At 39.0% G+C, this 24,706-nt stretch overlaps 1 protein-coding gene across 3 annotated transcripts in view; it reads right to left on the reverse strand.

The window, feature by feature from the left end:
• Positions 1 to 24,706, reverse strand: part of LOC131721857 (cAMP-specific 3',5'-cyclic phosphodiesterase 4D-like) — a 182,645-nt gene that overhangs the window by 6,213 nt on the left and 151,726 nt on the right. For all 3 annotated transcript variants that reach the window (XM_059014949.1, XM_059014950.1, XM_059014951.1), the window contains 12 exons: positions 24,045 to 24,081; positions 21,782 to 21,855; positions 21,454 to 21,503; positions 17,252 to 17,364; positions 11,012 to 11,105; positions 7,751 to 7,923; positions 6,502 to 6,600; positions 4,994 to 5,158; positions 4,115 to 4,214; positions 2,284 to 2,438; positions 1,406 to 1,528; positions 578 to 760 (listed from right to left, as the gene is read on the reverse strand). In XM_059014949.1, coding sequence (XP_058870932.1) covers positions 578 to 760; positions 1,406 to 1,528; positions 2,284 to 2,438; positions 4,115 to 4,214; positions 4,994 to 5,158; positions 6,502 to 6,600; positions 7,751 to 7,923; positions 11,012 to 11,105; positions 17,252 to 17,364; positions 21,454 to 21,503; positions 21,782 to 21,855; positions 24,045 to 24,081 — 1,366 coding nt within the window. The remainder of the gene's footprint in view (positions 1 to 577; positions 761 to 1,405; positions 1,529 to 2,283; positions 2,439 to 4,114; positions 4,215 to 4,993; positions 5,159 to 6,501; positions 6,601 to 7,750; positions 7,924 to 11,011; positions 11,106 to 17,251; positions 17,365 to 21,453; positions 21,504 to 21,781; positions 21,856 to 24,044; positions 24,082 to 24,706) is intronic.

The raw sequence follows: 24,706 nt of genomic DNA on the forward strand, positions 1-24,706 counted from the left end.
ATCATACAATGCGGTATTGTCGGCGGTCATGGTATATTTATTTATACTTAAACCGCTGTGGTTAATATTAGTAAACAAGCCGATAGCAAGCGGAACACGAACGAGATTGCACCCACGTAAGTTTGTGACTTGAAAAAATAAAATAAAAAATAATTTTATTTGGGGGTCATTTTACCAAATGAGACACTAAAACATACAAATTCACAGTTTGCCATGAATGACGGAGTTACATGAACAGCACAGGGATAATAATAACCACCTGCGATACAAGCATGTATCCACATACCTGCAGAGAGAGGCCCAGCCGCAAGCCTCGGGCTCCACTGACTGAGAGACTGAGAGCGTGCCTTGCACAGGCAGCAGAAACCAGTAAATCACAAAGAAACATTTCAGCTTGCTACATCAAATGCATAGTATAATATAAGTATAATAGTGTAATCGTTTAGTAAGTTACGTGCACACGATCATTAAAATATATGGAAATCCCATCCCTGTATTTACCAATTCAAACCAGAAGGGAATGTTAAGAGAAGTCCTCTCTAACTCAACATTATGAAGCCTCCCCAGCCTCTGGTACCTGCGACTTCTCGATGGAGGCATTGTGCTTGTCACACATGGGGCTGATCTCCATGTCCTTGTCGCGCTCGCGGTCCCCCTGTGTGAAGAACTCCACCATGATACGGTCTGTCCACTGCCGGTACAGCTGCAGAGGCTTGGTGGGGTTGCTGAGGTCAGCGCAGTGCACTATGTTCTGAAGAACCTACAGCAAGACAGGCACACAGGGGCACAGGGCAGGATTTTGAGCATTACAGCTTATAGAACCCAGTTCTCAAAGCTTACACCAGCCTTGAACCCAGTTATGGGTTTCAGAACCTCTCTGGTTTAGGTTTGTATTGAAAAAAAATTGAACAATCAGGCCCCTGGTAATTCTACTCTAAACTTATCACACATGAGTCTGAAGCATTACCAGTTATTCAACTTAACTGAAGGTAGTTCTGAAACCCAGGACTGGGTGCAAGGCTTGTGAGTTTCAGGTCATAAAAAACATGCTAATAATGTTGTCAGTCCCTCTGGTTTGCATCAACCACCTTTCTGCAGTTAAGAGGGGTGTGCAATACAGCTAGATTCAATGGTGCTGTAAAATGCTCTAAAAAATGCAGCTGTAGCAAATCCCCACAGGGTATAATTTGATAAAATCAAACCCTAAGTAACTTTACAGAAAGACTGTCCAAGACTAGCTAATGAAACAGTTGCAGAGTCTAACAGCTCTTCTGTTTGGAGTGCAGTTATTTTTGCTATCCTACTCGAGCGCTGTGCAGTTTAGAGTGGAGTTAGACATGTATACTGCGTAGTGTTGAGACCCCAGATCAGGTGCCCCCCCTGTAAGGTACCCCCCAGTTAGTACCTGTATTCGGTCGGAGTAGTTATCCAGCAGCAGGACCCCTAAACTCGTCACTTTCTTGGTCTCCACCATAGTTTTCAAATCAGCCAGCAGGTTCATGTGCTTTGACATGTCTGTCGCCAGTACCTGGCAGTGAGAAAGACACATACTGTCAGCTGCTTTCCAAGAACATGAATGCAGAAACATATTTGACTGTCAAGACTGGTTCAATATTCCATGCAATACCAGTTACTATTGCAGAAACCCCTTTTTGTGAAAATGTTATTTTCCAACTAAACTAGGCGTTCTTTTGTGATGTAGGATAAAATTTCCTTTCATTAAATAAGGGTAAATCTGTGAATGACCAGTATTTCTGGAGTAGTTTCTGGAGAGGCATAGTGTTAAGATCATAGCTTGATAATGGAGCAGTGCATAAACCTACATGTAGATATTCAGGATGAAGAGGATATGGATTCTATTAGAAATAACAGAGATATGATCTAAGGACTTACATAAGCAAACATGTTGGTATACAAATTGCAGAACAAAAAGCATCAATTGCATAATTGCTATTGATATCTTGCCAATTTTGGAAGCAGGGATGTTTATCTATTCAGGGCTATCAAGAAATTTACTACTAAAAGTAAGTGAAATGGGTAACCAATGCAATTTTGTTATGGGCCAGGCTACATTGTCAAGGTGGAGTGATCTACGTGCATCCAGTGCTGAATTTAGAAATGCTAAAAGAAACATACATTTATTTTCTGAACCACAAGGACATTGAAAAAGACTTCTAATCCCAATAGTTTGTCGTTGAAGTCTCTTTTAGTGTTTCTTATTGTGCACTACTGTGTGTTGCATCGTTCTGGACGTGTGTCCAGTGCTCCAGTGCTCGTTCTCACCATGTCGATGACCATCTTCCGGAGCGACTGCCTCTGCTTCTTGCTCAGGTTCTGGAAGACGTCACAGTTCTCCTCATGCAGCAGCTTGAAGCCCACGGCCAGGTGATGATTCTCCAGCACTGAGGAGTCGTTGTACATCAGGGCCAGCTCCGAGTCTGAGCAAGAAGGGAGGGAAATTAGGGAAAAGCAGAATGAAACACAAGACAACTGCACTGTGGAGCTCCAGGGCTAATAAAGCCCAGTGGCCACTGATCAGTGCAGTACGGTTTTGAGTTAGAAGTATATCAAGCAATTAACAGCTGTATCAAATCTAATTTCCTAGCCTGTTTCAACATCCCGCTGAAAAGTCCAGCTATCTGTAAGCAACAACAGGAGTAGGGAAATAGTTCACAAGGTTACTGGTTTCTTAATGGATTCCTAGCTGATATACTGTATAAAACGTCTGCAACCCAGACAGCAGTTTGAGAGGGTGGACAACAATTTATATGAAGTGATATTTCTTCTATATATCACTACTGCAGAACAGTCCATTTGAAACTTTGTGATGTCAAAGCAGGGAACTTTTTAATGGAGCCAGGATGCAATTCAGTTCCGACTATTTAAAAAAAAAAAAAAAAAAAAATTAAAAGCATTGAAAAAAACCTGCAAATTGGTCACTGGCAGAAGATGCCCACAGTGTGGGTGAATGGAGGACAGGAGCTGGACACCCTTCTCGCAAACATGTCGAGGCCCATTCTACTGAAAGAACTGCTGTTCTATTATTAGAAGCTATTATATTGGACTCAGTTGCCCACATATAACCATTAATAGAGCTCTGGGGGTTTTTACCAGCATGTTAGTCTTCTGTTCCCTGCCTGTGAGTCGCTTAGGCTAATTATCCCATTGAGAGACACACACCACCCCAGACCTGCTTGTAAACAATGGCTCTTGAGTGAATGTCAGGTTGGCCTGTGTGTGAACAGCAGCTTGGATACAATTTTAGGAAATTATATACAAAAAAAACAATGACCAGATCATGGGGTCTCTTTTTGGATTACAGAGCTGAAGAGTGGTGCTGTTCAGATCTGCTGCTTAGATCTTTAAAATAGAGCCCTTTACCGTTAATTCAATAAAGAACAGAGGAGAATGCAATGTGTGCATGGCAAGGAGAAACTAACCCTATTTAAACTAAAATGATTCTGAAACTCCATTGCAAGGCATTACCACTAGGGGCGCAACGATTAATTGTCTATCACGACTCATGAGGTATCGTATCCTATCGCAATAGAGGTATGTGTTGATTGTATGGTTATACAAGACCAGAAAGCATTCCATCGCTCATTGTAGTTCACCTAGTGGCTCTTGAATGAAGAATACGTGTGTTTAATAGTTAGTATGAATACATATTCTTCCTAACAAGTTTAGTCTTTTTACAAAATAGTCATTAAATGCCATTCAGTGATCATTTGATCTTATTGTGTATCATTCAGTAGCCCATCAGAGCCCTCACATGCATCCGTACACGTTGCATGGCAGCCTGCATAGCGAGATGCGTATCGTATCCTAGCCTTAGTGTATCACTATACCATACGTTAGAGGACCAGGGACAGCAAAACATTAAACACAGAAACAAATCTGTGAATTAGACAATAACAATAGCAATAAAGGCACTGTTTATCGGTTTCTAATTGCAATAAAACCCTGCTTGTTGGGTAGTTGGATTTGTCTATACGATAGTTCTTTACCTTCTACCGGACGGCAATGCCCTCCAATCAGGGTTCAACTGCTTGAATAGAATTAGACAACAAGACCCACTGCTGTATTGGAAGATGCAGAGCTGGGGGAGGCTTACTTGTGTTGATTAGAAACTGGTTCGATACCCCCGGGTGATCAACGTCATGGATCGCACTGGCAAAGATAGCAGCCAGGATCTCTAGGTCTGTAAACACAGCCTAGGAAAAATAAGATTTCAGATTATTACCAAAATATCACTCAATTTCTCTTTTCTATAGTAGATTCGTTTAGTGTAATATGTATTTACTCAATGCAGTATGCATTACAATAGTACCATTGCTAAAGAACCTAATGTAATTAAGTAGTGTTCCAGTAAGCCCAAATGATGGAGCACTAATTCCCTGATAACTTATATTTAGGTTAATGATGCTGTGTAAATGGTCGTTTTAAACCATTCATATCTTGAATGACAATGGAGAGCTGATTTAGGGTTTCTTCATATTGTAACCTGTATAACTTCTAAACATCTGGTTGGATAGCTCTGAAAGGTTGTATACAGGAAAGAAACAAAAAACACCCCCAAAACCCACCCCCTGATTTAATAAGAGCTCTGTAACCTATTTTACACTTTAACCTATTGGGGATATTTATAACCGATGTTTCTGTATCGCTTTAGGATTAAACACATTTAAACATTTAAACTAACTGGAATGTTTGTAGCACTCAGAAATGCCATCACAAGAACCCCTCTATCACTTCAATGATTGTGTACAAGACTGCATGCACACAGCATTTAATTGTGTAGGTAAAAGACAGAAGACACTTTGACTACATGCTCTTACTACTATGTGAACACTAAGGCCAAATCCTGTATTTGGAATGCAAATGTTTCACAACAGTTAGATGTTTAAAATCTATCACTGTACCAACCCTTGAGCCAGTTCATTCTCAGTTCCATGTAGTGCTTGTGTACGTGTAGTTTGGCAGCTGTTCTCACCTCCAGTGCTGGTGTGGAGAGGAGCACGTGGGTAGACTGGACCACGTCAGCTGCGTGGATGTTGTTGTGATACGCCACGTCCGAGTGGTAGTGATCTTCCAGGGTCATCATGAAGGTGATAAACGTGTCGACAGGGATCTTAAAGGACTTCAACAGGTCTCTCTCCTGATTCAGGGAGGGAAAACCATAAGAAACTTAAATCAAGGATGCAAACCTTACAGCTAATGCTGTCAGGTGACTATTTTAACAATCTTAACACTTAATGCCACTGCTCTGTACTGTGTATTAATACCACTGCTCTGTACTGTATTAATACCACTGCTCTGTACTGTATTAATACCACTGCTCTGTACTGTGTATTAATACCACTGCTCTGTATTGTATTAATACCACTGCTCTGTACTGTATTAATGCCACTGCTCTGTACTGTATTAATGCCACTGCTCTGTACTGTATTAATACCACTGCTCTGTACTGTGTATTAATACCACTGCTCTGTACTGTATTAATACCACTGCTCTGTACTGTATTAATGCCACTGCTCTGTACTGTATTAATGCCACTGCTCTGTACTGTATTAATACCACTGCTCTGTACTGTGTATTAATACCACTGCTCTGTACTGTGTATTAATACCACTGCTCTGTACTGTATTAATGCCACTGCTCTGTACTGTATTAATGCCACTGCTCTGTACTGTATTAATACCACTGCTCTGTACTGTATTAATGCCACTGCTCTGTACTGTATTAATACCACTGCTCTGTACTGTATTAATACCACTGCTCTGTACTGTGTAATAATACCACTGCTCTATACTGTGTATTAATACCACTGCTCTGTACTGTGTATTAATACCACTGCTCTGTACTGTATTAATATCACTGCTTTTTAGTGATTTAATGACCCACTCATGGGATAAGATAATGGAAGGAGTCCTAAGGCGGCGTTATTAAGACCTGCTGTTGTTAAGAATATTACATTAGCCCTCCAAGTATATTTTACAGTGTATTCTGGTCATTCCTTTTCTAATTCTTATTTATTTATTGAATTACAAATACTTTACAATTAAGGTATCGGACGAACAGTTGTCTGTATATATAGATGAGTGTTTAAAGTAATGGAGGATGATAAGTAAATATATATTTTCATATGCAATAAAACAATTTACTGCACCTCTTCATGTTTAGCACATTTTTAAATTAAATGTAAAACCAGAATCAAATGCAAATGCTGAAGAACCATTACAAAATAATATTGAACCTAATTCAAATACTAAATAATAATAATAAATGTGATTTTGTTTCTTTAAAAAGAAAAAGTGAAAGCAGCTTCTATTGTAGACTAATTATGGTGGTTGAGGTTATTATTGAAGTATGAGAATCATACACAGACTGCATATTAGTTGGAATAGATCAGCTTTTGTCAGCAGATGACTGAGCAGAGTATAGCAAACCTGTTTGGAGAATCAATACAAACAGGACCGGAGTAGAGCAGTGCAGATTTACCTGGAAGATGGTGTACATTACAACTGTTAATGGCCGATTTCCAGAATACTCTGCTATCTTAAAAACATCAAGGCCCCATCTGTTGATTTCTTCTAGTTCCTGAAATGTAAAGACAAAATGAATAAGCAGAGTAGAGCTCTTCAGTGGCTTTGCTGTGACTCTGCACCAGAAGACACAGTAGCACAATGCTAGCTACAACAGGAGGAGCCATAGTTTGAATGGTAGTCATTGGTAGCATTATAAGTTACTATGTTGTGTGCCGGGTGTCTCTTCTATAACAGGCTTCATCTTGTGCAGTTTGTGCAGCTAAAATATGTGAAGTGATGTTTATCACAATAAGAGACACCCTACACATGATGTATCACCTTATTAAAAATCACAGAAACCAAGATGGTACTCACCAACTACTATTATACTATTATTGTGTTTTTATTTCAGAATTGCGGTGTATGTTCTAAGCAAGGGATAACTTCTGTACTATAACTTCTACACATTCTACAGTAAAACTATTAGGAGCAAATATGGAACCCACAAATCACCTGCCAGTGAAAGGAGAGAAACACTTTTCTGTACAGTGGAATGTGTGCCAGAGTTGGAGTCAATTCCGTTTTTTCATTTCCAATTCCATTTCTAATCCCAATTCCCTTTTAATCAATTGAAATTCCTATTCCAATCATTTTACAACAATGGCTTTATTGAGCAAATAAATACTGTATACAACTTAATGAACTTGTCAGGTAACCTGAAAAAGCCTCTGGCATAAACCTCAGTAAAGACTATGTCGTAAAAGATAATAGGATTGGAATTGTATAAAAGGGAATTGGAATTGAAAAAATATAATTGACCCCAACTCTGATGTGTGCTATTTATTTAGCATTTATGCATTGGTTTCCTTTGCATCTTTATTATTATTATTATTATTTATTTCTTTAGCAGACGCCCTTATCCAGGGCGACTTACAATTGTTAGAAGATATCACATTATTTTTTTTTTTACATACAATTACCCATTTATACAGTTGGGTTTTTACTGGAGCAATCTAGGTAAAGTACCTTGCTCAAGGGTACAGCAGCAGTGTCCCCCACAAGGGATTGAACCCACAACCCTTCGGTCAGGTGTCCAGAGCCCTAACCACTACTGCACACTGCTGCCCCATATACTGTCATAAAAACTGCTATAGGAACGAATACAAGCATGCTTGAGTTTGTTTGAATATTCGAATACTACTAATACTAATAGTAATAGTAACCTTTGTCAAAGGTCCTTCCTTATCGGTCTTGACTCCGAAGCGAGGGATACTGCAGGTGTTCAGGATGGTACTGTGTGTTAACTTCTTAACCCCACTAATCTGGCACATCGGCTGCTTTGTCTTGTCCTTGTCTTTTTGTATCGGAGACATGATTTCCACTTCATGCTGTTTATCTGAAAAAAACAAGTTACATGAACACCAAGTGCAAAATGTCCCCATGTTCTAATTGTTACATCATCTAGTTTCCTAGCTTCATTTCATCGGCTGTGCTGTGAATGGATGCCTCTGTGACATCTGTTTACTGAAACTGTATTGTGCCATTTGCATTCCAATAGAAGTGGATGTTAAAGTGGATAATCGCCTTCTCACACTAAAAAGCCTTGACCAAAAACCAAGTCCAAAAGCCATACCACATGTTCACCAGACTTCAGCAGTAAAGATCACATTTGTGACATAACCTCCGTGACTTTCTTATAACTAAAGGCTGTAACAAGCAATTATTTATCATCAACTGAGATCTGCTGAAAGTAGCCCTGGTAAGATTATTTGACCAAATTAATAATAATAATAATAATAATAATAATAATAATAATAATAATAATAATAATAATAGTAATAATAATAATAATAATAATAATGAAGCCAGATATCTTTTATTCTTTACACTTTTGCTGTTTTCATGTTTGGTGATCGGACAGCTGATTGCTTTGATCTTAGACTCTTCAGTCCCTTAGGAGCAAGATGAGATGCAATTCATGTTACACTAGTGTTAAGTATTATCTATCATGGGTACCTACTAGAACAAAAAAAGTCAAGTTTGTACCCCAGAATGAAATGAATTACCATAGGTGGGAATTCGAGCCAGTGGCTTTACATTACATTACATACATTATTATAATTATTATTATTATTATTATTATTATTATTAGAACATTAAGTAGTGGGTAATGTGGGCGAGTAGGGTAGTCTATTGTAGATTTACTACCAGTATTTTGAAAATTTACTCAAATTTACTAAACTTTTGGACTGTATATGTTTTTATATATAATTAACCTAAAATACTGGATTTTAGCTCTGTCTGTAAATTACCATGAGACTTGATAAAGCTACCATTCTGTAGGAAACCTTGTATATAATATATATGTACATGTATAGCAAATAATACATGGATAGTGGAAAGCGCTCTCTTGTGGAATGTTGTTTTTATTTTTTTGGTATCTGTGTAACGATACGTCTGGTTTTTGTTTTGTTTCCTTCGCTTTTTTATTATTTTTTTGGTGGCCAAATGAGGCCGGCTGCCCTTGCGGTTCTTCAAGACAACCTTAAAACTTCTTGTAAATCCCGTTTAGGAAAGCTGCACGATATCAGTCGTCACGCAAGGCAAATTGGAATGCTGACAGACACATTTAAATAGACCCTCCCACACTGTTTTATTAATAGGGTCATTTGCATTTGGAAGGAGAATTTCTCTCCCTAAAAGAAAACTATACGGAAACCCAAATTGCCGGAAAGGTACTACCAAAACGGTGAGACTTATTTTTATTTATTTATTTTTTAAATTTTGTAGTCGCCAATTGATTTTTCCCCCATTTTTCTCCCAATTTGATATATCCAATTGTATTTTTTTAAACTCAGTTCATCGCTACCACCCCTGCGCTGACTCGGGAGCAGCGAAGACGAACACACGCTGTCCTCCGAAGCGTGTGCCGTCAGCCAACCACTTTTTTTCATTCTGCAGGCCTGCCATGCAGCCAACCCAGAGCTATAGCGTCGGAGGACAACGCAGCTCTGGGCAGCTTACAGGCAAGCCCGCAGGCGCCCAGTCAGTCTACAGGGGTCGCTGGTGCGCGGTGAGCCGAGGACACCCTAGCCGACCTAAGCCCTCCCCCACGAGCGGTGCTCGCTCAATTCTGCACCGCCCCCTGAGAACTCCCGTCCACGGTCGGCAGTGGAATAGCCTGGACTCGAACCAGCTACCTCCAGGCTATAGGGCGCATCATGCTCTCCACGCGGAGCGCCTTTATGGGATGCGCCACTCGGGAGCCCCTTATTTTTATTTTTACATGTCAACCACAACTGGCTGAAAGCATGTCAGTCAACGGGGGAAGCAGCTGGCTGGTTTATGACAGGTAAAAAGCAATTCACCCTCCAGATTAAATAACCAAGGAACTGCTACACTGTCTGAATCCACCAGGTTAAATAACCAAGCAACTACAACACCGTCTGGAAGGATTTCTTGCAAACAGTGGTGTAGCACCTACATGTTAGTTATAATGGAAGTGCATAACGGGTAAGATTTCTAAAAGCCCATGCCCAGTGAATGTGCACTGTATATTCCATCCAGAGTCCTGAGTCTGGCTTGTGTAAAGCTAAACCTGTGACCATCAGCTTGAACTTTCAGCATTTCAACCAAGCAGCACAAAAAAACTAACTAGCAAATACTCCCTGAATTTCTTTCTTTGTTTGCTCTCCATTCCTTCACCATCTATTTTGGCGAAGGATAATTTCTGCAGGAATATAAGTTGAACACTGGCAAGTGATGCAAGTACAGTCTAATAATATTACAGTCCCTATGGAAACAGATAATGTGTTGGTTCTTCCTTTACAGTGATGTTCTGCAAAACGGCTCCATTGTAGTCACCAGCAGTGCACACTCATGTACTGGCTGCGTGGGAGTGGAGCAATAGGGTGCAGGGCTGTCCTGCCTTGCTCTCTGCATGTTCTTGCCCACCGCTCTCTTCACCACACTGCCCCCTCCTACCTCCAATCCCTCGTTTCTCCCCACGCCCCCTCTCGCTCTCTCTGCTCCTCCTTTACTGGCCGACTGGTCATGCCTTCCCTCCACTCTCCGCTCTCCACTTTCCACCCCACCAACCCCCCCATGACCACGTGAACTGTACAGCTACGGCCAAAGGTTCTGCCTCACCCTAGAAAATTAACTCATTTTGTTTCCGAAAGTTGAATGAATAATGTTACGTTAAATATTGAATTACACACCGCTTTGTAGTTTTGACAAATTAAAATATGTGACATTTCAAAATCTAACATGAAATAGTGTACTATTATTATGGCTTCCGGTAGACTTTTGCGACACAATGTTGTGGTTTCTTTGATTATATGATGTGAAATAAAAGATCACAATTATGCTCATATAATTTTTTTTTTTTTAATTATGTCCCAATCCTAAAATTCTAGGTGATGCAAAACTTTCATCCATAGCTGTCCACAATAATGTAAGTATCCTGTGTGGGCTCCACTTACCTAAAAATGTGTTTGATATGAACTCGGAGACCTGGTTCCCAGACCGGCTGGTTTCTGATAGGTGTGTCAGCTCTCGATTCAGCATCCTTTTAAACTGAAAAAGAGAACAACACATCCACTTACAGGGGGACCCAAAACAGCATGGGAATGACCTTTAGAACTGCAACTCACGTCACATAGGAACTATAACACTACCTTTAAAACTGCAACACACTTCACATAGGAACTATAATACTACCTTTAAAACTGCAACACACTTCACATAGGAACTATATTACTACCTTTAAAACTGCAACACACTTCACATAGGAACTTTAAAACTACCTTTAAAACTGCAACACACTTCACATAGGAACTATAATACTACCTTTAAAACTGCAACACACTTCACATAGGAACTATAATACTACCTTTAAAACTGCAACACACTTCACATAGGAACTATAACACTACCTTTAAAACTGCAACACACTTCACATAGGAACTATAACACTACCTTTAAAACTGCAACACACTTCACATAGGAACTTTAAAACTACCTTTAAAACTGCAACACACTTCACATAGGAACTATAACACTACCTTTAAAACTGCAACACACTTCACATAGGAACTATAACACTACCTTTAAAACTGCAACACACTTCACATAGGAACTTTAAAACTACCTTTAAAACTGCAACACACTTCACATAGGAACTATAATACTACCTTTAAAACTGCAACACACTTCACATAGGAACTATAACACTACCTTTAAAACTGCAACACACTTCACATAGGAACTTTAAAACTACCTTTAAAACTGCAACACACTTCACATAGGAACTATAACACTACCTTTAAAACTGCAACACACTTCACATAGGAACTATAACACTACCTTTAAAACTGCAACACACTTCACATAGGAACTTTAAAACTACCTTTAAAACTGCAACACACTTCACATAGGAACTATAATACTACCTTTAAAACTGCAACACACTTCACATAGGAACTTTAAAACTACCTTTAAAACTGCAACACACTTCACATAGGAACTTTAAAACTACCTTTAAAACTGCAACACACTTCACATAGGAACTATATTACTACCTTTAAAACTGCAACACACTTCACATAGGAATTTTAAAACTACCTTTAAAACTGCAACACACTTCACATAGGAACTTTAAAACTACCTTTAAAACTGCAACACACTTCACATAGGAACTATAATACTACCTTTAAAACTGCAACACACGTCACATAGGAACTATAACACTACCTTTAAAACTGCAACACACTTCACATAGGAACTATAACACTACCTTTAAAACTGCAACACACTTCACATAGGAACTATAATACTACCTTTAAAACTGCAACACACTTCACATAGGAACTTTAAAACTACCTTTAAAACTGCAACACACTTCACATAGGAACTATAACACTACCTTTAAAACTGCAACACACTTCACATAGGAACTTTAAAACTACCTTTAAAACTGCAACACACTTCACATAGGAACTATATTACTACCTTTAAAACTGCAACATACTTCACATAGGAACTATAACACTACCTTTAAAACTGCAACACACTTCACATAGGAACTTTAAAACTACCTTTAAAACTGCAACACACTTCACATAGGAACTATATTACTACCTTTAAAACTGCAACACACTTCACATAGGAACTATAACACTACCTTTAAAACTGCAACACACTTCACATAGGAACTTTAAAACTACCTTTAAAACTGCAACACACTTCACATAGGAACTATATTACTACCTTTAAAACTGCAACATACTTCACATAGGAACTATAACACTACCTTTAAAACTGCAACACACTTCACATAGGAACTTTAAAACTACCTTTAAAACTGCAACACACTTCACATAGGAACTATATTACTACCTTTAAAACTGCAACATACTTCACATAGGAACTATAACACTACCTTTAAAACTGCAACACACTTCACATAGGAACTTTAAAACTACCTTTAAAACTGCAACACACTTCACATAGGAACTATATTACTACCTTTAAAACTGCAACACACTTCACATAGGAACTTTAAAACTACCTTTAAAACTGCAACACACTTCACATAGGAACTATAACACTACCTTTAAAACTGCAACACACTTCACATAGGAACTATAACACTACCTTTAAAACTGCAACACACTTCACATAGGAACTATAACACTACCTTTAAAACTGCAACACACTTCACATAGGAACTATAACACTACCTTTAAAACTGCAACGCACTTCACATAGGAACTATAACACTACCTTTAAAACTGCAACACACGTCACATAGGAACTATAACACTACCTTTAAAACTGCAACACACTTCACATAGGAACTATAACACTACCTTTAAAACTGCAACACACTTCACATAGGAACTATAATACTACCTTTAAAACTGCAACACACTTCACATAGGAACTATAATACTACCTTTAAAACTGCAACACACTTCACATAGGAACTATAATACTACCTTTAAAACTGCAACACACTTCACATAGGAACTATAACACTACCTTTAAAACTGCAACACACTTCACATAGGAACTATAACACTACCTTTATAACTGCAACACACTTGTAAAAAACTGTACTGCAGTTGCAAAAGGCAGTCTTCAGTTACTGTTTAGCAGTGATTGATTGATTAATTATAGCAGAGAAATAGATCTTCATAAAAGAGGAACTTGACCTAGAATTCAATTTTAATTGTCATTGCTATCCTTATAGCAGATTTTAAAAAGTATCTAACAGAAATTAAGATAATTGTGTGCAAGCTGCATGTCCCTGTTACACATCCGTGTCAGTCACAAAAAAAATAGGTGATCGGTTGGCAGGTGCTTCCTCACTGTAAATTACAGATTAGTATTACTGAAAAGTATGGTGTGCACCGTACATAAAATGCTGCAAATCTCAAGCATTGTATTGATTATTATTATTATTATTATTATTATTATTATTATTGCTAAGTATTCAAATTATTATTATTTGTATTAATATTGAAACAAAATACATACATATTTAACAAAATAAATAAAGCTGTGGCTAAAAGTTTTGCATCACCTAGAATGTTAGGATTGAGACATACATAATTATAAAAAAAAAAACTATGACCATAATTTAGATATATTATTTAACATTGTGTAATCAAAGAAACTACAAAGAAATGTAAATGTATTTATTTTTTGTCAGTTTATATGGAAAACTGCAAAGCAGTATATAATTCAATATGTAACATTCGACTTTATGAAGCTAAATTAGTTAATTCTATAGAGTAATGCAAACTTTTGGCCATAGCTGTAGACTAATTTGACATTTTTCTATAGGTATCAATAATACACTGTTATTCATATGGTATACAGCACAACTAAGAATCAAACAAGTTTGTTTTTTGTGCTTGAATACATTTGACCTGCTTTGTAAACAGTCTTACAAAAACATTAAACACACTGCAGTGAAACATCTCAGACATATGCAACAGTATTTATACCTTTTTTAAAACCTCTTAAAAAAATTATGGGATACACCATCACTTACCTTAATGTAACACCAAGACACAGAAAGCAAATACTTAACTTCGGGCATGGCAGCTTAACCAGGAGCACAATAAACCAAAAACAACTCCATAGATTGCAATAGAAAGTGAAGGGGAAAAAAGTAGTCCACTTCCACCAAACACTACAGCCCAGCCCAGCACTTGTATTTATCCGAAGACAAGGTGCCCTAGAAGCCATGGCAGCTGTGCAGCTGTTAGAGCACAGCTCGGCAAAGGAAAAGGTCCATTGAGGAGGGGAGGTAGGACTGAACGTTCACTAGGACAGACACAACGGGAATACATGACTGCTCGTCATTCTCTGCTTTTTATTCATGTGTAAACAGAAATGTTCACTCACTGTGAGTGCCCCCCCCCCCCCCCACACACACACACACTCTACAGTGCGGCTGGACCAATAGACAGCTCTCTGCAACAGAGGCAGGTTGGAATGGGGTAACGGGATTGGTTGCTTAAAGAGGTAAGAGGGAGCCTGCACTGACTCCGAGGACCAAGGGATCCATTGCAGGATTAACCCTTTCATTGACTGAGGTGTATGTGAGTGAGGGGGGCGGCAGACGGGGAAACGTTTATAGCAAAACCAATTGAACATTTTACAAAGCCTTTTTAAAAACGGTTACATACTGACATTGTTCAGAAAAGAAATGACTTCTAAAGCTGTTGGCAATGTATAGCATCCGCTCGTGTAGCAGAGATTAGTTTATAATGCAAAGGGAATACCCTGGCAGGTATACTGTGTGATACAGAGAGGACACACAGTGGTTCTAAAAGCTGTATCACAAATGATCAATGAGTGAGGGAAGACATTAGGATTGATTATTTTTCAGTTACCCCTGAACAATCTATGTGTTTTCTGTTTTACAACACACAGAATTTTCCTTCTGATAATGGATTTAATGAAGTCATTTATTTGATCTTAACATTGCCCTTGCCGAGGGAGCTCTGACTTCACAGCTTGGCAAAGCTGTTATTTTCACTGCTACAAACTGGCCACTGAAAAATAAATACGCGTTGGAACACCCAGAACATTACAGCAGACGAACAAGGAGCGAGGGATGATAGTAAGCGCTTGGTTGGCAGGTGCTTCCCTAGTCAAGACTGCACAGAAGTCAATTATCAAGGAAACGTTTTGGTGAATGTCTCCATTGACGCCTCCATCACACTGATGGAGGTATGGCTGTTCTCATTTACTGTGTTTAATTGAATCATGATACTTAAAGGGTTATAGGAGGTCTGTGAATGACAGAATGTAGCAGAATTGAGCCTAGGCTGACTAACAGCTTAACTAATGTATCAGTTACAAAATCCATGTGTTTCTGAGCATAACCAATCATTAGTTTGCAAATACTTTCTAGGTTTGTTATGTTGTATGTTGTAAAATTAAATTCCTGTGTAAAAATGACCACTGGACTGTGCTCCCCAAATCCCTCCCTCTCGCTGAGATAGTTTTCCATTGTAAATCTTCATGGGGTTAATTATGTTTACAGGGCGGAGACGAGCTCGTTAATGTGCTTCTGCGGTGTGTTCGGGGTAAACAGACACATCCATAACATAATAATTAGATACTTAGTGTCACTTTCACACAGATCAAAACTTTCTGTCTTCTGACAGCAATTAAACTGAATGGTAAGTTACCAGCACTTACTGTTATTTATTTTAGAATTTTAGTATCAAACTACACAGTAACAATGTATCAGTTTATCAACTGTGATTAGATGGCAAACGTTATTTAAGGGGGCATCGTGTGATTATGTTTATTAGTTCGCAGACAATTTAAATTGGGCCAGTAATACCTGGGGCCAGATCCCTGTAACATCTGATGTTAAATGTCCCCTTAGTTTCATTGAGTTAGATTCTTGAGGGTGCTTCACAAAGCAATCAACACATGTTTTATGGTGATAATGTTTGTAGATCTTCCTTGAAACAAAATATAAGTTGGCTATATTTAAAAGAAGCCAGAAAAAGACCAGAACAATAAAATAAATGAAAACAAATATGAAAAGTATGAAATTAATAATAATTAAATAAAAAATCTGTCCTTAATAAACCACCATAAAAATATGTATCAGCTGCACAAACAGCAACAGCTACATTCAACACACGTATAGCAGTGTAGTCCTTTATCCCTGTGCGAAAGAGCAACATGCACAAACGTAGACTGTGTTTAAGTAAATCAGGTAGCCCAATAAGGGAGGCAAATTCTCCTGCATGCACAGTACTTTTAGAAAGGCAAACCATTACAGAAGAGGTTTGTCTGTTCAGACTTTACTTGAACTGATCTTGTGAAAACTGTTCTATCTAAAACTGCAGCTATAGCAAACATGTTAGGATTGAGACATCATAATAATAAGTACTTTAGATCTTTTATTTAACATCATGTAATCAAAGAAACTACAAAATGATATTGCAAAAGTCTACCGGAATCCATAGTAGTACAGTATTTCATGTTAGATTTTGAAATGTCACCTTTTTCAATTTGTCAGTTTTCATGAAGTAGATGGAAATCTACAAAGCGGCATGTAATTCAATCGGATCCGATCTGAGGGTTAGTGGGAACGGTCAGCTCTGCCTGAACACAGCTCTAGTGTGTCTCCTATAACCAAGATGTCTGTTGTATACCTCATAGTCTGAACCACCTCTGCTTACCTTGTTGGAGGCCATCTCACTGACAGAGTGGCGGGTCTGCAGAGTCTCGAGCTGGTCCAGACACCAGTCCAGCTCTTCCAGCGTCTCAATCGCCAGTTTCTGATAGGTCTCCTCTGGAGGGACAAAGAGTAGCTGGGTTCAGGAGCTGGCTGGCCCCCCGAACCCCCACCCCAGACCCTCATAGCTGTAGCCAGGTACCCCCCGGTCCGACATGGAGACTGTCATTCCTGTTTGAGAGACCCTTCCTCCAACTTTGATTCCTTCATTTCCTCCCCTTGCTTTACAATCAACACACTCAGGGTTTAAGCTTCATGCTTTCGGAGTGCGCACATTCATAGTCAAAACCTGTAGTCACTTATCCCATAAACCCTCAGTTCAGCATACACAATCCAGCAGGTGGGCTGATGAATCTCCTTATCACTTCTTTTATGCTAAGGAGGAGGTCGGTTGGCCCTTTTATAACCTTCACAGTCCTCAGAAAACGAATCCATGAAGGCTCTACATGCAGTCGAATTGATTGCTCTTAAACTAATACAAGATATTGTGTTACAAGGGTGGCCATTTTGTGTCGTCATGGAAACTGGGAACTGTTGTTTACATTCAGCCAAATAATAAAAAAAAAAAAGATTTATTTTTTCCTGAAATAGCTTTTTAAGAGAGATGGAATGTGATTGTCTATGATTTTAATAATAATGATTAAAAACACTGCTTTTTTCTTATACCTGAAATAGTTGATGGAAAATCTGACATGGCATCTGGAATGGAGTATATACATATGTACTGTTTTATTAAAGAATATATATATATATATATATATATATATATATATATATATATATATATACACACTTTTTTTTAATTGACCCCATTAACACATCAGTGATTAATTATGGTATAGATGTGTACAATATATACCTAAAACCTGTTTTTCCCCTGCTAAAATGTCATTGAAATTGAAATGATGTTTTAGCGGTTACTGAAATGAAGAGCGACTGTCAGTATGGTTGTTAGTGCCACTGTATTTCTGTATTTGTATAAAAACATCTGCCTTTTTGATCGTTCTGTAAAATGAGATTAAAGAGCAATTTCCTTTTACAAGTAAAACAAACAAAACAAACAAAAAAAACACACTGGGCTTCAGTGAATAATGAATGGATTTGAGGAGGGTCACTGCCCTGCAGCAGCAGTCTGATAGAGACACATGTAGAGACATGCAGCACATACTTTTGTGTTTTCAGTCCCTGGCATACATTCTGTAATATATTATAAACCACGAAACCACTCTCAAAATGCCAAATTTCAGAACATACCAGAACATCTTATTGTTCTATCTTCTCGTAAACGGTAAAATGCCAGCGGACAAAAAAAAAACAAACACTACTATATGCATTGTGTTCTTTTCCTTTAATTAAAACATTATTTATTAATAGGACCCCTGTCTTTTACAGTACAGGAGTGTCTTCTCGCTTTAAAGTCCTCTTACTCTTACAAGAAGACACACTTATACCATAAAAGAGATCTGGTCAACTGAACATATTACCTTATAGAAAAGCTGCATCTCCCTGTCGCAAGTCTATTTCAGTCAGAGTGATTCTGATGTAGGTACTGGAATGACAGCTGCTTCCCTAGCCAAAGCCGCACAAGGCTCAAAAAGCGATCCAATTTTAAGATCTTGTAGACATTAAATTAGTGCCATGCTGGCTCCCTATGCTTGCCCTACACCCTATTGCCAGTTCTGGCAGGTGTTTCCAACACTTTGTCCAAGTCCTGTGCTGTATATGCTGGAGGTGACAGAAACGCTGTGATCGAGACAGGCTGTTGCAGTGAGTAGGCAGACGTTTGGCAGGCTCTGCTGAAGACACAGGCTAATATTTTTTTTATGAATGGCCTGTCTGACGTCAACAGGATGCTTAATATCCTCAGAGCTGCGCAGGGGGAATAGCCTCAGCAGGCTCTCACACAGAGAGCCCAGGGTTTGAGCAAAAACGTGTAACAGAGCGCAGCTGGGATTGGGAGGGCTAGGACGACAGCGCCTCTGTCCGTGGGTTAAAGGCAGGATTGTTAAATGATCTGAACGTTAGCTTCATTTGTCTTTTTAATTGTGTTTCCCTCACTATTTTATGCAATCGTTCTGAGTGGTTCTTGGTTAGCTTGTGTTCTTACCATTTTTTTTTTTTCTGAATCAGCCTCTATTTGACTTTGAGTTTGTCTGGAGAAGCCTAATTGTTGGAACTAGCAACTTTCCTTATCACATTCAAACCACAGGACAACGAGACCTTTCAACTGTCAGCCCCCTCTCAGTCTATAGTGGTGCTAATGTAATGGCAGGACACTTATAAAGCTCTCAGAAATCCATTGACAATCCTTGAATGTGTTCTTTATCAATGATGGTGTATAGAAATGCATATATATTGTATAACATCTTAGTCGCCACGTCTTGTATATTAACTTATCTCAGCTTATACTTGGAGATGCATATGGGCATATATATGAAGCCAAAGGATAAAGTGCGTCCTCTCACACATCAGCGTGTACCCAAGAGTACCATGCGCCTATCTGCACGGTTATACAGCACAGCAGAGGAGGTGAAAAGTCACGTATTGACATGGTTTGAGTGGCATGAGGATCTGATCAGTCCCGGCCGGTGCAGTATGATGGGATACTTCAGACAAGCTCAAAGCTGCTTAAAGCCAGGTAAGGGTGTAGTGCAACATGATCAAAACTCAATATGGGAGCAACAGAACATACTGAGATAATACCATGTATATTTGAAACAAAAAGCAATTTAAAATGATACAGTAACAACTTACTTTTTAATCAGTCAGTTGCACAAGCTAATCAGTTAATGTTTCGTTCATTGAATCTGAGTTCAATTATCAATATTTCAGTTCAATTATCAAAATATTTCCTTCTGTATGTGTACAGTATATTCAGCATTACAAATCCTCACATTCTGTATTGAAATAATGCCTAACACTCCTCGGAGGGCTGGGGGGGGTCTCGATTGCCCACCCTCCATATATCAGCATGGTGTGTGATCATCATAGACACCGACACAGGCCTGGCACCCTGTACACAAGTGTGTCAACGAGTGCCTGGATAGATGGATGCTTAAAGTACTTGTAGCCAACAAATAATCCCATAGACATTCATTCATGTTTGAAATGTTTAGAACAGACGGTAGGAAGCACAGAGAGTCATAAATGCATGGACTAGCCCACCAGGTTAGGCATCTAAAACACGAGGAATACTGTCCTATTAAATTAGACCCCCCTAGTATGGACGAAACGTGTGCGAATAAGGGATGAGCCTTGATGGGCCGAATAGCCTTTTCTGATGTTTTTATCTTCTTATGCACCAGATACCATATTTTAAAAAGACAATACACTATAAGGTGTTTCTCTTGAAACTGCACATCCGAGACCTGCCTAGTAAATGATTATCTAAAACAGGTAAGATTTCTGAAGTTATTTTGTTTTTCACAACTAGTTTAATGTATGCAGCTCTGAATACTCTTTCATATTTTGGAGCTGTCCACAATGATGGGGAGAGGAGTGAAACTGGAAGAGGTTGCTGTCACGGATGGCTTGAGTGGTGCAGGTGGGTGGTGACGTCAGGATCAGTAAGCAGCAGTAAAACACAGATGCTGCAGGGTGAAACTGAGGCGCTATGGCTGCGCTCAGTGTGGTTATTAAACAAACAAAATAAAAGATTTAAATAAAAACAGCACACGACACTTGAGGCCAAAATAAATAGACAAACAAAACGGACTAACACTAAACAATGTGAACGAACAGACAAACAAACACGTTGAGTTAAAAACAAAAAAAGTATCATGCTGGTCCTTCCAGCACAAAATAGCAATTGTTATTAATTATTTTAATTTATTTTACTCTCCTTCTCTCTCCCGTTCTCTACTCACCGAACACCCAACCCCGAGTGAGTGAAACACTGCATCTTTTACGCCGCTGTACCGATTGCTAATCAATCATTCAATTTGGAATCTCGGTACATCTGCACGTGAACTAATTTGTGCACATCCCCGTGCTCACATACAAAATTCCCTTTTAATCTGCATGTGAAGTGATGGTGCCATCCTCCTACCCCATACTCCATGAACCAATACACACACACAACATAAACACCCTACATACAACATAGAACACAAAGGTACGCACAGGAGCAGTTGCTCACACACTCACCTGGGAGATTTGCTTTACACATGGATGGGGGATTGCTGCCCGATGATCTCCTGCAGTCATTAAACAAAGGCAGTTACTGAGCAGACTTTAAAACCAGTAGGGTACAACGAAATCCACAAGGGGCAAAACTGCACACCCCACAAGATTAATGTAACCATCATCTAAAGAAAATGAAATTGCGGTTATCAAATTATTCCAGGACACTCCTCAGCTACCACAAAACTGTGTTTGGAATTCCAATGATTTCTCCTCGTAAAGAGTCTATATTCCCCTGGTTCTCCTCTCATGTTTCCTTTCACAGCAGGAAGATCTTGAACAGGGGACTTACTTGTTGGTCACTCGCTCCTGTAGGTGAGTCAGGACTGCAAAGTTACTCCGAACTGTTCGCAAGCTGGCCAGCACCTGAGAGAGGAATCGATATAGAACTGCCCTTAGCCAAAGGAATAACTACACTGCCAAAACAAACACCGGGTCCATTAACCCAGTACTGTTCAATGTACACTGCGTGTCAAACCTAGTTAATCACAGGCCATTCTGTACTATTAACTAATATGAATCACTAATATGAATCACTGCAAATATCCAACATGTACCACAGTATATTACACCTCTTTCCAAAAGGTTTAATGGGAATTGTAAGTTCTGAAATGTATGCTGAAGTATCCATTTTTGAGGCTGTGTTGAATCTTTTTAAAGCATCACATGGAGTTCAGTACTATCCATGAAGTTGCAGTGGTCTGTTCACATGCTCGTGCCTTCATTAGTCATCGCAAAGCCAGAAGTGTCACACTGTCCTGAAGCTTGTGCTATTGAATGTTCTTACCAAGTTTCATCACAACTGGATGATCAGTGTGTTACATAAATAACAATGATGTATTTTTGTTCCATAAATACTTTAATCCCTGACCTAATAAACAGAATGACAGAAAGCCCCACAGCTATTGGGTTCGGGTATCTCAGAACACTAATACAGTAGCTCTGCAGAGCTTTCACCTATGAGTGGTTAGTACTTCACAAACAACACAACACCACACAATTGGGCAGCGCTGTCAGTCTCATTTGTGAGGGCCAGGACTGAATGGAAGGCATGCAGTCAGACAAGCCGGGTGTATTCAGGTCAGGATTGAGGGTCCCTCTCTCTCTCTCTCTCTGTCTCTCTCACAGAGCTGCGAGGGTATGTTCACATGGTTCTTGGTTCCAATGGAAATGACCCCATAAAGCTACTACTGGGGACAGAGAACTGCCAACACGACAGCAGGCAGGGCTTGAAATCATCCCATTAATCACACAGCCTTTGCTATTGACACACAGCACTGAGTGGAAGCATGATCCTGTAGTCTGACGTGGTGGGATATTTTTAAACGGCCCATTTTAGATAAGGGTAGCTTTCAGTACTTTGATTTGGGCGGTGTTTGAATTTGATGCTCTACGCCCAGGAGCACATTATTTTGAAGACTAACGTCATCTCTAAATCTCAGGGGACGGTTTTTCAAGAACACTGGCGCCTAAATAAGTTGGCTTTATAGGGAAGCAAAAATTTGTGTTGGATTAACTGTTCAACATTAAAAGAATAATCACAGAAAACAAATGGCACATAAGAAATAGGGTTAGTGTTTGATGCTTTTAGAAGCAGTTATTTTTAAACTGGCCTTTCTCTTGACATCATCTCGAGACCGGCTGTTTGGAAGGATGTAATTAAAGGGGCGCTCTTTTCGGATCCGAATGCAACAGCTTGAATTGAAAGTGATGACTACAACTTCTTTTGAGGCTCCTCTCACCATGTCCTCATAGTCCAATTATTTTACCCCATGTTTTCATTCCCCAATTTGAAGGTCACTTCACCAGGGTTAGGGTTAGGCAGTGTGCTCCAGGGCGTTACGCGGCGCTTGCTATTGAACAACCTGCATGCCGAGAGCGCGACACAACAGCGCCGCCTCGCTGCAGGTTCAAAATGGCCGACCTGCATTATCAGTGTGGTGTTTGCAAATTGATTTTTTAAAATGTGGATTTGTATGAAACACATGTGTAATATTTTTGTTGTCATTTTAGCTTTTTAAAACTGATTATGTTTTTTTTTTTAAAGTGACAATTGTATTAGAAAAGGAAACATGGACTATTTATAACTTGACAAATCTGATGCACGCCTCAAGATGTTAAACCAAAACAAGTGTCAGTAACTTTATTACAAAAATACATCAGTAGTAATTACATAAAAAAAAAAATATATATATGCAAACTCACTTAAAGCAACTGTTTTAGTATACAGCGATTTCTTGCCTGCTATTGTGAAACTGCTCGTTCCTAACAGACCATGCAATATCTGCTAACATATGTTACAGGGCTCCACGAGAGGGCGCTGTGCCATTGAACGCACCCCAGGCGCCAGAGTAACAAGGTGTATGAATACTGTGTGTGAGTTAAAAATGAGGTAAAGTGAGGTAAAATAATAAATCATGCAAACATACACTATACAAATGGAAACAGTGTGCCATGTACATAATGATAAAAAAATAATATCATGTACAAAGTTTCTTTTAGCGTTTCTGAGTGTTTTATTATTGTGGATGATGGCTAATGATGCAGTAACTTACTTGTGCAAATGGGGTTACAATCATGTCTTCTCCGTGTCTGAAACACAATACCAAATCACAAATTAAAAAAACAAAGTAGTATTCAAAATATTTTAAAGATTCACAGCTAATTACATAATTCCATAAATGTAGAGTGTTGGGCACATGGAGTGTTTTGTAGATGTGCAGTTATGAATGAATTACCAGATATATTTTTTTAAAATAAAGAGATATGTTCTTTAACATGTGTTTCTTTCAAAACTGCACATATATAACCTACATAGCTGACTTTTGCAAATGGATGCAAATCATTTTCTGCCTATCAAATGGTCACACATCCTGCAGGAAACTTTGCAGGAGATGTTTGGAAAGTGCTTTCAGATAAGAGTTGACAAATGGTGGGAGTGTGATTCTGAGGTTGGGTCATTGTGGAGGGAGATGTGGAGATGTAGAGATGTGATGTACAGTTGAAAAGGTGCCTACAAGTTTTTGACATGTGAAGCTGTGAATAAGTACACATGTGTATTTGTAGAGGTGTTGAGATGTGGAGATGTGATAATGTAGTGCAGGTAGATGTGGAGATGTGATAATGTAGTGCAGGTAGATGTGGAGATGTGATAATGTAGTGCAGGTAGATGTGGAGATGTGATAATGTAGTGCAGGTAGATGTGGAGATGTGATAA

Source organism: Acipenser ruthenus, chromosome 49 (genome assembly GCF_902713425.1).
Source record: "Acipenser ruthenus chromosome 49, fAciRut3.2 maternal haplotype, whole genome shotgun sequence".
In the NCBI taxonomy this organism is placed as follows: Eukaryota; Metazoa; Chordata; class Actinopteri; order Acipenseriformes; family Acipenseridae; genus Acipenser; species Acipenser ruthenus.